Genomic DNA, 15,574 nt, shown 5'->3' with positions numbered 1-15,574 from the left:
GGCCATCCTCCAGGAAGGGACATGAGGACAAATACTGCAGCCAAGATAAGGGGGCCCATCGGCCGAAGGGACAGGCGGGCTGGAGTCAGAGAGCCTAGACTTCATCTGAAAGCCACAGCCAGCCACCCAAATTCTTGACCGTTTTTTAAAAAAATCTTGAAACACAAGTTTTTAATTTGGATGAAGTCCAGTTTATCTACTATTTCTTTTGTCGTCTGTACTTTAGATGTCACATCTAAGAAGTCACTGCCTAATCTAAGATCATGAAGATTTACATCTATGTTTTCTTCTAAGTTTTATAGTTTTAGCTCTTACATTTAGGTCTTTGACCCATCTTGAATTAATGTTTTATTATGGTGTGAGGTAGGGGTCTAAATGCATTCTTTTGCTTTGGCTATCCAACTGCCCCAGCATCATTTATTGAAAAGACGGTTCTTTCCTCATTGAATTGTCTTAACACCTTTGTTGAAAATCAACTGACCATAAATGTAAGGGTTTTCAATTCTATTTCATTGATCTGTATGCTCATCCTTATGTCAGTACCACACTATCTTGATTATTATAGCTTTGTGGAAAGTTCTGAAATCAGAAAGGATGAATCCTCCAACTTTGTTCTTCTCTTTCAAGATTGCTTTGGGTATTCTGGGTCCCTTGCATTTCCGTATGAATTTTAGAATCAGCCTGTCAATTTCTGCAAATAGGCAGCTAGGATTTTATTTTGATGGGGATCACACTGAATCTGTAGATCAGTTTGGGAAGTATTGCCAACCTAACAATATTAAGCTTTCCAATCCATGAACATGGCCTGTCTAGCACTGACTTTTTAAACTCTGAAATATATATGGGATAACTCAGCAAAAAAATTTAAAAAAAACCCTTCATCTGAGAAATCAATAATGTGCTCAAGCATTCCATTACTGAACTAACAACAGAGCCTGAACAAGCAGACCCCCTAACAGAAGAAATGTTCTTTTCCACAGGGAGTTCATGCCTCTAAACAACTAGGGCAAACAGCTCATTCATCGGATAAGGATGGTCCCAGTTTCTACATTCTCTCAAAGGGGCAGTATATAGTAGCACTAGACATTTAGAGCAAACCCAGCTTTAAACATCACTGGAAATGAATGCAGCAGAGGGGAAATGGAGAAATACTGTTCACCTATCTGAATCTCTGCGAAAGACTAAAAATAAACCTGTCAAAAGACTAAACTGCACAACCAAGAAATACATCTATTGATTTGGGGAGAAAGAAAATCCTGCACAAAATAAGTGATGAAACCACGTGACAACACTGCTAAAAGTGTTCATGCCAAGCATATTAATCAGAACTCTTCACAGGTCTTATGAACAGGATAAAGGACATTCTTCTTTTCAACAGAATTAGACCCTATGCCAGAGGTTAGGAATGAAATCACTGTTTTATTCTTTAGACAAGGCATTTCTTGAATCAGTCTTAAAATGCAAGCAAATCTGAAACTACGAAATTTAAAATTTGTAAGGAATATAATCTGTGTAACATAAAATTGAACCTGCTTTAGAACTAATTATTTCAGCATCTTCCAGGTGACTTCTACGTGACCCAACAAAAATAGCCTTTCTTCACCTGTTTATACAAGTGTTTCATACAACACTTGATCAAGGGAAGGGGTGACAAATGAAGTCGGCCCTTTCACATACTGAGATTTCAACTGAATGGAATATAGTTCAAGGCAAAAGAGCCTCTCTTTCTGAGGAGAACCACCATCTAACAATACAGCAGGCAACTGGCCGGGGTATCCATATTGCCCGGATTCTTGGAGACTCTCCCACGTACTCTGTGCTTCTCCAGGAGAGCCAAGGACACCCTAAGACTCGACTGAGTGAGCCTCCACGTGGAGACTGTTATATGTCTGAAGCACATAAGTTAAGCAGGCATTTTATGGACCTTCAGAAAGCTCTCATAAAACTCTATCAGTATCCACAAATCCTCTGTCCTCTGACATCCAGACAAGTTCTCAGATCCCCGGCACTGTCCACGATCTTAAGTTCTGTGTGGCCTTATGAAGTGTTAGCCACTGGGTCCTGCTGAAGCAGAAACCGCCCAGATGAGGGGTAGGCTCAGTGTCTGAAATCTTCAGGAATGGGGCGTGGGGCCGGGGAAGGGTGACACTGCATACTTTATATACACATATATGCGTGCCCACACACACACATCTACTCATAACATCAGAAGTATCCCTGAGCTCCCTAAGACTCTAGAGCATCACACACACTTTTTCAATTCACCTGTCCACCTCTCAGAAAGTCTGTGTTCGGTCAATTCTCGTGATGAATGGATTGCCGAGGAGTCACCTCACGAAGCTTAAAGTTTCTCTGCCAAGGGAGGGCTGTGACGCCCAAGCGCTCCCCATTTTCCCAAGGCGTGCCAGGCGTGTCCATGGACGCATGTGTGTGTGTGGGCGCACGGGACTGGGGGCTGTGCTGAGCGAGCACTAAGCTGTGGTCAAAGAGCAGCGCCCTCACATCTCTTACCACCCACTCCCCATTATTTCTGGGGAGCTTTTTTTTTTTTTTTTTTTTGCCACACTGCATGGCTTGAGGGATCTAAGTTCCCCAACCGTGGGCCCCTGCAGTGAAAGTGCCAAGTCCTAACCACTGGACACCGGGGAAGTCCCTCTGGGCAGCTTTTTAAAAGATTCTGACACAAGATATTAAAGTCACATAATACAGCTGACAGAGAACAGCCTTGTGGTGGGACAGACCAGGGCTCAAACCCCGGCCCCAAAACTCCAGCAAATGCATTTCTCCTCTCAGACTCAAGTTGTAAATGTGGGCTAATACTACCTGCCCAGCCATGCTGTTGTAAGGGCTGATTATTGGTCACACTTATCACGTGCCTGGAAAAACCTGAGAAGTAAAGCAAGCAGGAGACACCATGGCAACAGAGAGCAGGGGAGAGTACAGGGGGAGTGCTGACGAAGGCTTAGGAACGGGGGAGTGGGGCAGTCGGGGGGACCTGACAGGCTGGGGTCAGGAGCAAGGGCATCAGCCTAGACTGGAGTACGAGTCAGAGTGGGGAGGGGGGCAGAGGTCGGGGCCAGAGTCACGAAGACAAGGTGCCAGATGACCAGCCAACAGAGGAGGGTCAAGTGGGCAGAAGGACCCCTCAGAGATACCACCACCACCACCCACCACTGCTCAACTACCAAGGCCGGGGGAAGGATCGGGTCTTTTTTGTTCACTCCTGTATTGTCGGCATCAGGAGCCCAATATTTGTGGAATGAATGAACGAACCAGTATCCGTTTATCAAGACAATGTGTTAAGTGCTTTACAGAACTTGTCCCTTAGATCTCATAACAACTCTCGGGTAGGCAACGTCACTCCTGTTTTACAGATGAAGCGACCGAGGCATGGAGAAGTCAAGTAACTTGCTCAAGGTCACCCTGGCAGGAAGTGGAAGACCTAGGGTTCAAACGGTATGTGCTGCTGGACAGCCTAGTCAGAAGCTGGCCCACTTGTCTTACCTGCTGGGCCTCTCCTAACTCTGAATCATCCTCCAAACCCTCCTTCCTGACACACACCTGCCCACCCCACACTGGGGTGACACCCTCCTTGGAGGTGACCTCCAGTAGAGCTCTCATCACACTGTGCTCAACTCCTTTTCTGTCCCCACCCCAGACCGTGAGCCCTTTCAGAGGGAAGAACCGTATCTATCCTACTCTGGTGCGTGTCTGTGAAGCTCCTGCTTAGACTAACTGCTGAGGAAATGGCAGTCGAATGTGCCAAGTCTTGCATGGAGTCGGCACTCAAGGCCAGTTCTAGGCTACCCAGCAGCCTGGCAGGAGGGGTGGGAAGTGGACACCTAGCCAGAGGGTTCTGATTAAGGCCAGATTTGAGCATGATAAGATATGCAACCCCAGACCAAAAGGCCGGAGTTGGAATGGACCTCTGCTCCTTGGATAGCACATACTGTTCGACCACATCCTACCAGACAGGGACACTTTAAAAAGGGGAGGCAAAACTGGCACAAAGAGAGATCGCCAAAGTGGAAAAATCACTGTGGTTTCAGCACTTAGACCTACCAAGACCATCCCCCTGAACCTGAGTCCTCCGCTGCACAGCACACGTCTAGGTTTTCAACAAATAGCAGAGAATCCTCCGGCACTGCAGCGGGACCTGTCCCAGCAGAACGCAGCTGAAATGGACGTTTGTGGGATGGGGAAGGCGGGAGAAGGCAAGGCACACAGTGAGGAAGCTCATGCAAAGATTAGCGGTGTTGAAGAGTTGTAACTCTGTAGAGGGGGTCTTCTCCAAATGTTAAAATATGATACATATATAGGTGTTCACTGCATAGTTTTTCAACTTCTCTGTAAGTCTGAAAAATTTCATAATAAAATAATGGAAAAGTCAAACTGTAGCATCCTATTTACAGGGAACGGAAATACCAGGAACAGAATAGGAACGCCGGTGGTTTGGAGGTGTGGGGGTGCTGGGATCGCGACGGCACAGTCTTTTCTCCAAAGTACAGCCACAGGTGACAGAGAAGCAGCCCAAAGCCCCTGTATGTGACGGCCATGTCCTCCACTTAGACCAAACGACTGACGTTTAAGGTTCACAGGAAGGAACTAGGAGAGTAACTCCTACCAACCATCACTGCAGTTTCCTTGGGGCACGTTACCTAATTTTTATGAACTATAATTATGTAGAATTTTTATAACACTGAAAAAAATCCATCAACACCTTCATTTTTCTGCCTCACAGAAGACAATCCAAAAACAAGGGATGAGAGCTAAACAACAATAATGCCCAAATGTTCGATTCTTGTAATTGGAGGGCCCCCAGTTATAAAAATTATTTTAAAATAGATAAAATTTAACTTATCCATATTTGCTTATTACTTGCAATTGCGTTCACAGACTGTCCAATTTATGGAATACCATCATCAAAAAGCAACGCAGTATGTGATACACAGAAAAGACAAGACATTCACAGCCAGGAGATTGGTGGGTTTGATCTTTGGGCATAAAGCCAGAGAAGAGCAGTAAAGAAGGTTCATTTGACCTCGCTGTGCATCTGGGCAGAACGGCTGGTCAACAAAAAACACAAAAACAACAAACCGTTAAAGACTTCTGGTCTGTGCTGGTAAATCTGTTATACTTTTCTGCAAAGCCGTAAATAACCGGCTTTCTGACAACAGCCATTTTTCCCAAACCCCCTCCCCCTGCACAGCCAAAGCAAACATGGCCCTTGCTCTGTGCCCAGAGGGCTACTGAACTCCAGCACCCGCTCTCCTGTATTTTAAACCTGAGCTTTGCTTCACAGGTTTGATCTTCCTTCTCGGATCCTTCTTGCTTCCAACCATTCCCACCAGCTCTCCAGTGCTCGATGGCATCCTGGCTCCTGCATTAGTGCTCCCTCTTCTGGTTACAATCAGGCCACTATATTCTCCATACTCCAAGTTCTTTCTTTTTCTGTTTATATTCCATGTTTAGGAATATCAAAGTGTCAGGACCTGGATTCTCTAGACGGGGAGGAAGTCACCATGCTGTGGGTAATTCCCAGCACTACACAATTCCCAGCATGGAACCTCAATGGGCCAGTCTCTCACTTAGCTGACCCCTGTTTACCAAGAGCCGATGAAATGAGCAATATGGTGCTACGATGTGACGGCCAGATGGGCACAGAAGGCAGGAGGGCCGCCTCAATCTGCTCGAGGTCCAGCTGGAGAAAAAGCATCTGTGCACTTGAGCACATGGCCATCAAGCCCCCAAAGATATATGTTGCCATTGAAAAAACTCTCTCAAACAAAATGTGCGATACAGATCACTGGGGGGGTGGGGGGGGGCAGAGGCAGCCCTCCAGAGGGAGGGATTAAGGTACATCAGAAGGACAGGCAGAATTCAGCAACGCAGCGGAAGGGCAGGGGGTGAGCGGCTTCACTTTCACAAAGGAGTGACGCCAAAGGCTAAACTGTAAACTTGGAAAATTTCCATTTCACTATCATTTATGCGTTCAAATTCTTTAGTCTTTAATAAAGTCCACAGCTACTGAAAGAAGAAAAGTAAAAATAAAAAATGCTACTAGCTATTAGTATATACATGGAGGAAATATCTATTTTTTGAAGTTCATGAAGAAAGCATGCAAAGTTCTATAATTTATTAAAATACTGAACTACTTACTCTCCTAGACTTCGGTCACAAAAGGTAAATGCATTTGGGAGAAAAACAACAATATTCAGTTATAGTACAATAACTTAAAACAAAATAGAGCATGCCAAACTGCCAACAGGGAACTTTATGCTCTGGTAAGTAGTTTAATAGAGGTATTGATCTAAAATCTACTAGCTATACACTTAAACACATTCCTTTATTGACAAGGAAGTGGATTTATGTTAAATTTCACATTATAATAGCCACACTGTAGCAAACATATGCAATTACCTCAAATTTTACTTTTTAATGGTTTTCTAAGAAGCGCCCCCAAATACAAATCATCACTGCGAATGTGCTGGCCTGCAGAGAAGTGATTATATGAAAGAGATGATGCAAGAAAACTAAGGTTTCTGCCCATCAGAAAGCAGCTCCAAGAAAATCAAGCTCCTCCCATTTTATGGAACATAATCTCCAGGCTGGAAGATTCAGATGGTCACCAGTCACCCACTGATGCCACACGGGCAAAGTCCATGTATATCTGTGGCCAGGGAAACCACAGAGCTCCACGGAGAGAACCAACGGCATGAATAATGAGTGTCTATGTAACGGAGACCCTAAGAGCTACTCATCCAGCAACGGACGGAGCAGAAGAGGTTTAAATACTGCGATTCAGGCCATGCCTACGGTAATGCTTCCCCATGAAATAAGCATATTTTTAAAAAGATGGTTTTATAAAACCAACTTAAAGAACAAACTACATGTTTCCATGTTGCCCGATACAGCCCCACAGTGAACTGAGCACCCAGAGACCTGGATCTCACCTCCTCAGTCCCGAAGCCCCCAAGACTGAGGGATGAAAACATAAAACAGCAATCTTTCAAAATTAAATCCCCTCACCTCTTTCTGTTCAACCTGTAATGCTGATTTCAAAATATCTCGAAGCTGTATCAACTGCCTTCTTTCTTCATCCTGGGCCTGTTTGATCTTTAAAAAACAAAACAAAGCAGAGAAAAGTACGGCTGAGATACAGTGAGATGGTAGAGTTCGCGGGGCATTTCTCCATAAACGCAACCTTCTCCCAACCAAGACCGAGGATGGAGTGGGAACCCCATTCTCCACACTCCACGTGGCGCTTCAGGGCTGTCACTTTCTGGGTAGCACAGCACGCAAACACAAGATTACACGGAAGCAACATTTAAATCAAAGTGTTTGTCGCATAAAAACCCTTTCAACACTCATGTGGGAGGGAAACTACTTACTGTGTGAAGATCCGTTGAAAGTGTTTCAATGGAAGGTTTGAGGCTTTCAACTGCTTTCAGTCCATCCTGGAAAAAACTAGGAGGAAAAAAACAAGAAACATAGATTGTGTTTCATAAAAGAGAAAACAATTTTGTTAGATGGAGAAAAAACTTCTTTCAAGGAAATGGCTGAGATCACTATGGAATTCCTCGGGGAAAAGACTAGGACCCAAACCTTGAAATATTAGGCAAACCAAGAATAAAGTGACACTCAAAACTAAGAGAAAAGGCACTGCAGTAAGCCTCGTATTTGTGATTCTTCTTGACCCATATACAATGAGCCCTAAATTTTCAGTTTATAACGGGAAACAGGACTCTACTGACAAATGGCAGCAAAGGCTTCAGTTCAGGAACGGAAGAGTCTGAGGCCAGGAAAGCATGGGGTGAACACAGAATAAGACGCTAAAATATTTTCCTTGACAGGCAACAGCTAAGTGGAAAAGAGAAAGAATGCAGGAAAAAAGCAAGTGAGCCTGAAGCACATGAATGGCCACGCCCCGTGGGCAGAGCAGGGAGATGTGGTTGGAGAACTTGAGATCGAATATCAAAAGGAACTTTATATTTTTAACGCTCAGAACCCAGCGCTTGTGAAGTCATCTTTAACCAGTGGTTCAGGAAGTACAACAGAGGCTGGACGAATCTTTCTGCAGCGACAGCAGGCTGACATGCAGCACTGTCTTTGAACCCTTCTGAGAGGAAGAGGCTCCCCAGGGAGCTTAGGAGAGAGTTCAAACCCTGTAACGAGGCCTAAAATGCCCGAGGACTTGGCCCCTGCCTATGTCTCCAGGCTTCCACCCACACCATTTGCCCCTTTATTCACGTCTCTCTATTCCTCTATGGAGCCAAGCCCTCCCTGCCTCAGGCCCTTTGCACTTGCTGTTTCTTTCCTCTAAAGAGTTCTCCCTGCAGCCTACCTTCTGTTTCGCCTGGTTCATTCCCACTCACTCTTCAAGTTTTAAGTTAGATATGGCCTCACCCTTGAGGTGTGCCACAACCCCCATCCCTTCAAAGAGGTCTCCTTGCCAGATTCTCTCACAGCGTTCTGTCTCTGGCTTCAAAACACTCACCAGAACTGCCATTAGGTGTTTGCTGGTGTAATTGTTTAAAATAAAATTCCCCCATTAGATCTGAAGTTCCAGGAGGGTGAGGACACAGTATCCACAAAACCTGACACATTTCAGGCACACAATATTTGTTGAATGAAGAAATTAATGAGGAAAGGAAGGAGAATTTCTAACTTCTGCCAGTTTACTGGGTACCAAGGAGACTATCTTCAAAAAGTGATCTGGGGTTCACGTGTTTATTTCTTTTAAACTCAGCAATGGTCCTGTGGGAATTTCCCATATCAAGTATGCAATTAGCAGGAGGGGTTGTAAAAACAATGCTGCATGACACTTAATACAATAGCTCCAAGGAGGAAGGGAGGAAGGAAGAGGAAAGCGTACACACAGGATGTGGGTTACGAACCACTACTAGCTAGTTATTAGGAATCAGAGGCTGGGCTATGAGAATTTCTTACCTTAAAAATCTTCAGATATATGCATAATTTTAACTTTACATTCTCATTCCTGTATTTTGCCTAATTCATTTCTTTCTAAATGTAAAACATGCTTCTGGTGTAGCAACTGTGTCCGTGCTATAATGACTTTTCCACATGTCTGTTTCCACTGATAGGGCAGAAATGCCATGCCATATACGTCTCTGTGTTTCCACTCTGAGCACAATGGCCGACACAGAGCAGCAATTTTAAATTGAAAAGGAAACTGGGAAGAACAAACACAGGAATGAGAAACTGAGCTTTTCCCTCTTGTCATGAACTCATTCGGTCCTCATGTTTTGTTTCAGCTCTATTTTTTTTTTTTGTATAACTATTTTATTAATCAATTCAAATTCTTATAAAATAGGCGGGGTTGGGAGGGAGGGGGAGAGAGAGAGAGAAGCTGAACACACACTAGTTCAGGGGGTAGGAAAATTATCACAGGAGATCAGCACAGAAACGGTCCTGCTCTCGGGGAAAGGCAGCGGGTGCACAGCTCCAGAACCTCTGTGCCTGGCAACTGTCCCCACAGTGAGAGCACCTCGCAGTGGAGTCAAGGCCTCAGAGAGGTGTTTCTCATCACAGACGTTGTTTCCATCATGACACTGCACGGTGTCACACTTGGAATAACGATACAGATTTAGAGTTCATCTCTGTAAAAGCACAGCCAATCCTGACCGTCTACCTAGGAAACCTCCTCCCTCTGATTTTCAAAACTCCTATCTTTCCGTACCGTCCTTACTGAGGCATGTTTGTATACTTTCTCTGGCCTTAGGGAAAGGTTCAAAAAAAGGGGCCCCTTTGCTGACTGCTGTCACCGCAACATTCCTAAGTACAAACCCCCAGACATTTTTTTTAGCTTGAGCCCGTTAACACTTTCCCAAGCTTCAGTCAAAACAACATTTACCATCGGTATTACCAAATGTCGACTTTTGTTTTTTTATCTAACGTTTTCTAGCCTACCTGATCAAATTCGCCAGCCTTTAAAATACACCCACTGAGATCCAACCTTCAGGCGCCCACAAGTGGGCGGACTCTCCCTTCTCCAGCCTCCGCAACTGCAGCCTCACGGCCGGCAGCCTCCGCCCTACCCCCCCCCCCCAACGGCTGGAGTGCGCTTGTCCAGGGCACCGGACTGGGTCTCATTGCATCTGCAACCCAAGTTCATCAAGCCGCAACTGGTCACAGTGGTTCTCAGCAGGTATTTGCTCAGAGAACAAGTCACTTCAACGCTCATCACTACTGTTTAGAACATGACCGTTTTTGTTTATTTCTGTTTTAAAGACTGCCCTATTTCTAGGTTCACACTAGAGAAAAGGATCCTCAATCTTTAGCAGCAAAGGCTAGTAAGACACGTTTTCCAGGCTCTTCTAGGAACTAGAGATGCCAAGTCTTTCCTTAAATGAAATAAAAGACAAAGAACATACTCTGCAAGAATGCTTCCAGAGCAAAGCAAAAAGGAGTAAAAAGCAAAATAATGTCTGTCTAAGCAGTTCTAAGGGTGAACGCCTGAACATGGTTCCACAGAATCTAGTTTCCACCAAGAGGCCTCTTGGTACCTGCAGAGACGAGCAGCTTCAGCTGAGCAGGCTGCCTCTGCCCGCTGGGCACAGCTGTGCTCCCCGGTGAGAAGTGGAGACCGGGAATATTCAATGGGGACACGAAAGAACTGCCCGGAGGACAGAGAAACGCGTGGCCACTGGCTCCTTTGTCCAACGGCTGAGTCACTCAGGCTCCACATTTTACGCCCCAAAATATGCATTTGAAAAGTCAAAGCTTTCCAAATGTTTTTAAGAGCGTGCAGTATGTATGTACACGTACGTACACACACACACACACACACACACTCTCACTCATCCAGAAAGGAAGTAATGGAAGATTCATCATTTTTAAAGGTTACTGAGCTCATGCCCATAAAAGGCCAATTGGTTCAATTTTCCACAAGTCGTCTGTTGCTACCCAACTGATTAGTTTGGGCAAAATAAAGAAAAAAAAGGAAATCCCAGAATAACTTTTTTAAAAATAAAATATCAGCAAGGAAACAACCCACTTCCTAAACAGCCTCACATAAGGTTACAAGGATAAGACCGAAGAAGTAATTTATATGTTAATCATACAGGATTTTGAGTCTCTGTAAAATAATTCATCTTAAAAACTCTACAAATTAGGGGTCTTTCTATTTTCTAAGCTCCACGCTTGGAGCTCTTCTGTTAACCCAGGATGAATCACACAGCACATCTTCCTTTGCTGTTGGACTTCCACTGCTTTAGAAATGCAGTGTGGTCAGAGATGCAGTAAGAATTCCAAAGCACAGCTCCATCCAATTCAGTGCAATTCACTACTGCAAATCGTTCCAGGTAAACGCGCTAGAGGTTAAAAAATAAATGTCATGGAGGACATCCTTGAAGAGCACACAGTTCAGCGGGAGACAACACGAAAGGGGCCCTCAGGGGAATGTGCAGAGAACACAGTGGTAACCAGAAGGGAGAGAAGTGTGCAGGTAAGCAGGAGAGCAGACGACTTCAAAGCAGCCAGGTACACCTGAGCTGGGCCGCGAGGAGGAACAGAGGCTGGGGAAGGCACAGGAGGGGCAGAACTGCATTCTAGGCACAGGGCGCATCATGTGTAAGGGGGCAGCAGCGTGGGGCACAGCCCGTTAAGGGAAAAGCAAGTGGATGCGTGTGGCAGTAACACTGTCAAAGATGTCCACGTCGCTCCGCACCCCTCCCTGTACTGTCGCAGCCTGCGCCTGGCACTGCGGCTCCGAGCGCCCTCGGACGCAACCTGCAGGCCTAAGTGATCGCCCACCCGCTCCTCCCCATCTGGGTCCTTCTCAACACACACAGTAACCTGCTGGAACGGAAACGGAACGGGAGGAGCTACCCTGGCGTCCCCAGCCAGCACACGCTCTTCTCGTCACACTGCTGCCTCTGCACAGCCACAGCCAGGCCCCGAATCTCCGTCACATACCTGCCCGTGCGCTTGCAGTCTCCCCACCCCACCTGAAGGTCCATGCAGGTAGGAGCCTGGCTTGCTTCATGCTGCACCGCCTGGCACGCAGGAGCTCAATCGCTACTTGCTGAATGAATCCTCTGCTTGAAACTTTGAGAGCTTCCCAGTACGTCTGGGATAGAATCGGACGCCGTTAACCAGACCTCCAAGCCGTCCCCACCCCAGGCGTTCCTATGCAGCTTCATTTCCTTCAGTCACACTGGCCTTCCTACTGCCTCAAGACCTTGACTTTGCCTGGAATGTTGTTCCCCCGTTCCTTACCTGCTGGCTCCTACTCACCCTTCAGACCTCAGAATACATGAATACATGTCCCTCAGAGAGGCCTGCAGCGAATTCAAGAAGAATTTGAACACCTACTGTGGGCCAGGTACTGTGTTCCGGCTGCTGGAACACACAGCAAGGAACGAAACCGAAAAAAGACAAAAAATCTCTGCCCTCAACCTTAACCTGAATTATATTCTTCTATTCTATTCTATTCTATTCTTTCTTAGACTCCCGTACTTCAGAACACTTTGTTAAGCGTGCAGTTATAAGTGTGCTTGCCTAAGTCCAGCTCCCCTACCTGATCCAGCAGGAACTGTGCCTGAGACGTACATTACTCTGTCTCCAGCGTCTCGGACGGTGCCCGAGGCACGGCACACGCTCAACAAAAGCAGTGAATGAGCCCGCGGCCTGTTTATAGCAGCGACGGGGGGTCAGGGAGGAGAAGTAGGATGAGGAGAGGGGAAGACAATGAGGCCAAGAGGTGAGGCCCAGGTTGTGAAGGGCTGACGGACGCGGTGTAAGTTGAGTACATGAATGGACGCGGTGAAGTTGAGTACATGAACGGTTCCCAGACCTGCAAGTTCCTCCTTCCCTTCCACACACAGCCTCCTTTGCACAGTACCGTCATTTGTTTTATATGATAAGTAATACATGAAAGTATTCTTTTAATTTAAGACACTGCATTAACACCATCTCATTTCTCTTTTAACAAATAAAGAACATCCGAGAATCAAACTAGTTTGCCACTTTACAAAAAAAGCAAAAATAAGTATATTTGATAATGTAGATTTTTACATTATTTTTAGTTTTTGAGATATAAAACTCAAACCATAAAATCCACCCTTTTAAAGTGTACAATTCAGTGGTTTTTAGTATATTTATTCACAAAGTTGCATAATCATCAGCCCTATCTAATTCCAGAATATTTTTATGACCCCAAAAAGAGACCCTGTGCCCGCTGGCAGTAATTCCTCCCTGCCCCCTTCCTTCAAGCCCTGGCAATCACCAATCTGCTTTCCGTCTCTGCGGATCTGTCTATTCCTGACCTTTCAAGTAAATGGAACCATCCAGTATGTGGTCTTTTATTTCTGGCTTTTTTCACTTTACATGTTTTCAAGGTTCATCTGTGTTGTAGCCTGCGTCACTGTTTCATTCCTTTTACTACAGAGTTTTAAATAAGTGTTTACTTTCCTCAACACAATACTACAGATCTCCCAGAAGTTGCCATAAATAAAGAAACATCTGAAATACCATCATAACAAAGAAAAAGAACTTACTTGCATTGGGCATGAAAATATTTGATCAGATTCTGAAGTAAATCCACTCCCTTTTTAATCTTAATTTCATTGACCTTCAGCAGATACTGTTAAAAAACAAAACAAAACAGGAAATGTCATAGATAGAAGCAGAATATGAGCTGAACGTGAGCCTCTGAGGACAGATCACCTCTTGTACTTCTCTGACATCTTGCACGATGGGTAGGGCTCATGGTAGATGCTTAATATTTTTTGAATGCCATAACTAAATGTTTCTTTCAGTTTGGTGCCACATGCATTATCTGACATACAGGTAAGTAAATGCTTAACTTTAAGTGCCAAGAACTCCCCAGTAATAAAACATTCTGTCTTAACCAGCTAGGAGAAATTTCTGCCCTAGTTGCATGGAAGAATGAGGGTAGTTCGAATGAAAGGGATTCTACCCATCTTAAACACTGCTGTCCACATACTCTGTCCCAGGTCCCTTTCTTTAGGCAAGTCATCGTCTAAACACTAACTGCTAGTCTTCTGTAGTTGAGACTTTGTCTCCATGTCTCTAATACTAAAACACTTCCCTGACACTTTTAAAGAAACATCGTGATTGTTTAAAAAGAAAAAAAAGGAATTTTAAATTCAAATAAATTAAAGCCATTTTTAACTTGGAGACTTCATTAACAACCACTAAGACATCAGGAAGCCCCAGGGATCTACAAAACAAGCATCCGGAATTACACTTGTTCTTTGCTAAAAGTTTATAGAACAAAGACTCCATAAATTCCCTGTCCCTTCCACTGCTGAAATAGGGTGTCAACAACTCTGAGAATGCGTCGCCTCTAAGACTGAATGCCCCCGAAAGAGCTGTTGACCCCTGCTGACCACAGGCATCTCAGCTGTAACCTGGAAAACTTGCATTCAGGTGGCCTCCCAGGTCAGCCGGCAGCCCAGCTGGAAGAGGGAAGCTGAAATGGTAACTACGTCAACTGCCTTTACATCCTCATCTCCCTCCTTTCTGATACTTATTCTCTGTTAATTAAATAAGATGTCTGGCAATGTATCAAAATGGTTAAATGGTTAATAAGATGCTTGGCCATGCGTCAAACGTTAAAATGCATGTACCCTTTGACCCAGAAATTCTACTTATGGGAACTTATTCTAAGAAGATAATCATAAAAGTTTACAAAGATGAATAGAAAAGAAGGTTTGTTGCAGACTTGTGTGTAAAAGTGAAAAATGGCAACAACCTAAATGTAATGAATGGGGAATTAAAGTGTGGTACATCCACAGAAAGAAGGGCTATGTAGCCATTAAGCCAATAAAGCAGAGACTTCCTGACATGGAAAGATGTCCGAAGCACACTAGTGAGTGAAAACAATCAGGTTACAAAGCAGCAGTGGAGAATGATCCTGTTTATACAAATTGTCTTTATGTATGTATAATAGGGATATCTGAAAGATGTTTAGCTAAATGTCAAAGCGGTAATCTTTCGGTAAGTAAAATCTGTGGTGATTTTTAATTTCTTTTATATATATACACATATATACAAACACACACACATATATACTGGCCAATTTTTTAAAGCACGTATTTTTATAATCATAAAAAAGCGAGAGCGGATCTCTCATACGTTCTCAATTCACGGAAGCTCTGTATTACCCATCTGGCATACTGACTGTCTTTATAAGATTCATTTTGAAGAAAAAGTTCCACAGCTTTAAAATAAACACCTGGAAGTCACTTTTCTACATTAGATCCCACGCAACTAAAACTTTAAACACCTAAACAACGTCAAACGTTTACAAAACTTGAGAACTTCAGTTTGAGGAAATGGTTGAACAATTTTCAAATGATTTTAACTGCATCAATCTGTTCACTCTGAGGGGTTGGGTTCTCAGGGACTGCTTTTCAGATGCTCTTTCCTTCCAGCCCAGGTCTGTCTGGTCAGTGTGTACAGGCTTCATCAGATGTGTGCTCCTCTGTCAACTCCAACCTCACTGCCCGGTCAGCCCACCTCTGCTTCTGTGCCTGCCCAGAGCGCCAGACCCCACCAACCGCCAGCTCTGCAGCGCAGGGACCCC

At 44.6% G+C, this 15,574-nt stretch overlaps 1 protein-coding gene across 6 annotated transcripts in view; it reads right to left on the bottom strand.

Annotated features, from left to right (window-relative positions):
- ASAP2 (ArfGAP with SH3 domain, ankyrin repeat and PH domain 2) overlaps window positions 1-15,574 on the bottom strand; it is a 159,059-nt gene that overhangs the window by 48,428 nt on the left and 95,057 nt on the right. For all 6 annotated transcript variants that reach the window (XM_061210425.1, XM_061210426.1, XM_061210427.1 and 3 more), the window contains exons 7-9: window positions 13,521-13,606; window positions 7,392-7,467; window positions 7,030-7,116 (exon numbers count right to left, since the gene is read on the bottom strand). In XM_061210425.1, coding sequence (XP_061066408.1) covers window positions 7,030-7,116; window positions 7,392-7,467; window positions 13,521-13,606 — 249 coding nt within the window. The remainder of the gene's footprint in view (window positions 1-7,029; window positions 7,117-7,391; window positions 7,468-13,520; window positions 13,607-15,574) is intronic.

Source organism: Eubalaena glacialis, chromosome 14, assembly GCF_028564815.1.
Source record: "Eubalaena glacialis isolate mEubGla1 chromosome 14, mEubGla1.1.hap2.+ XY, whole genome shotgun sequence".
Taxonomy (NCBI): Eukaryota; Metazoa; Chordata; class Mammalia; order Artiodactyla; family Balaenidae; genus Eubalaena; species Eubalaena glacialis.
The sequence above is the reverse complement of the archived record's forward strand: the minus strand, read 5'-3'. Positions and strand labels throughout refer to the sequence as shown.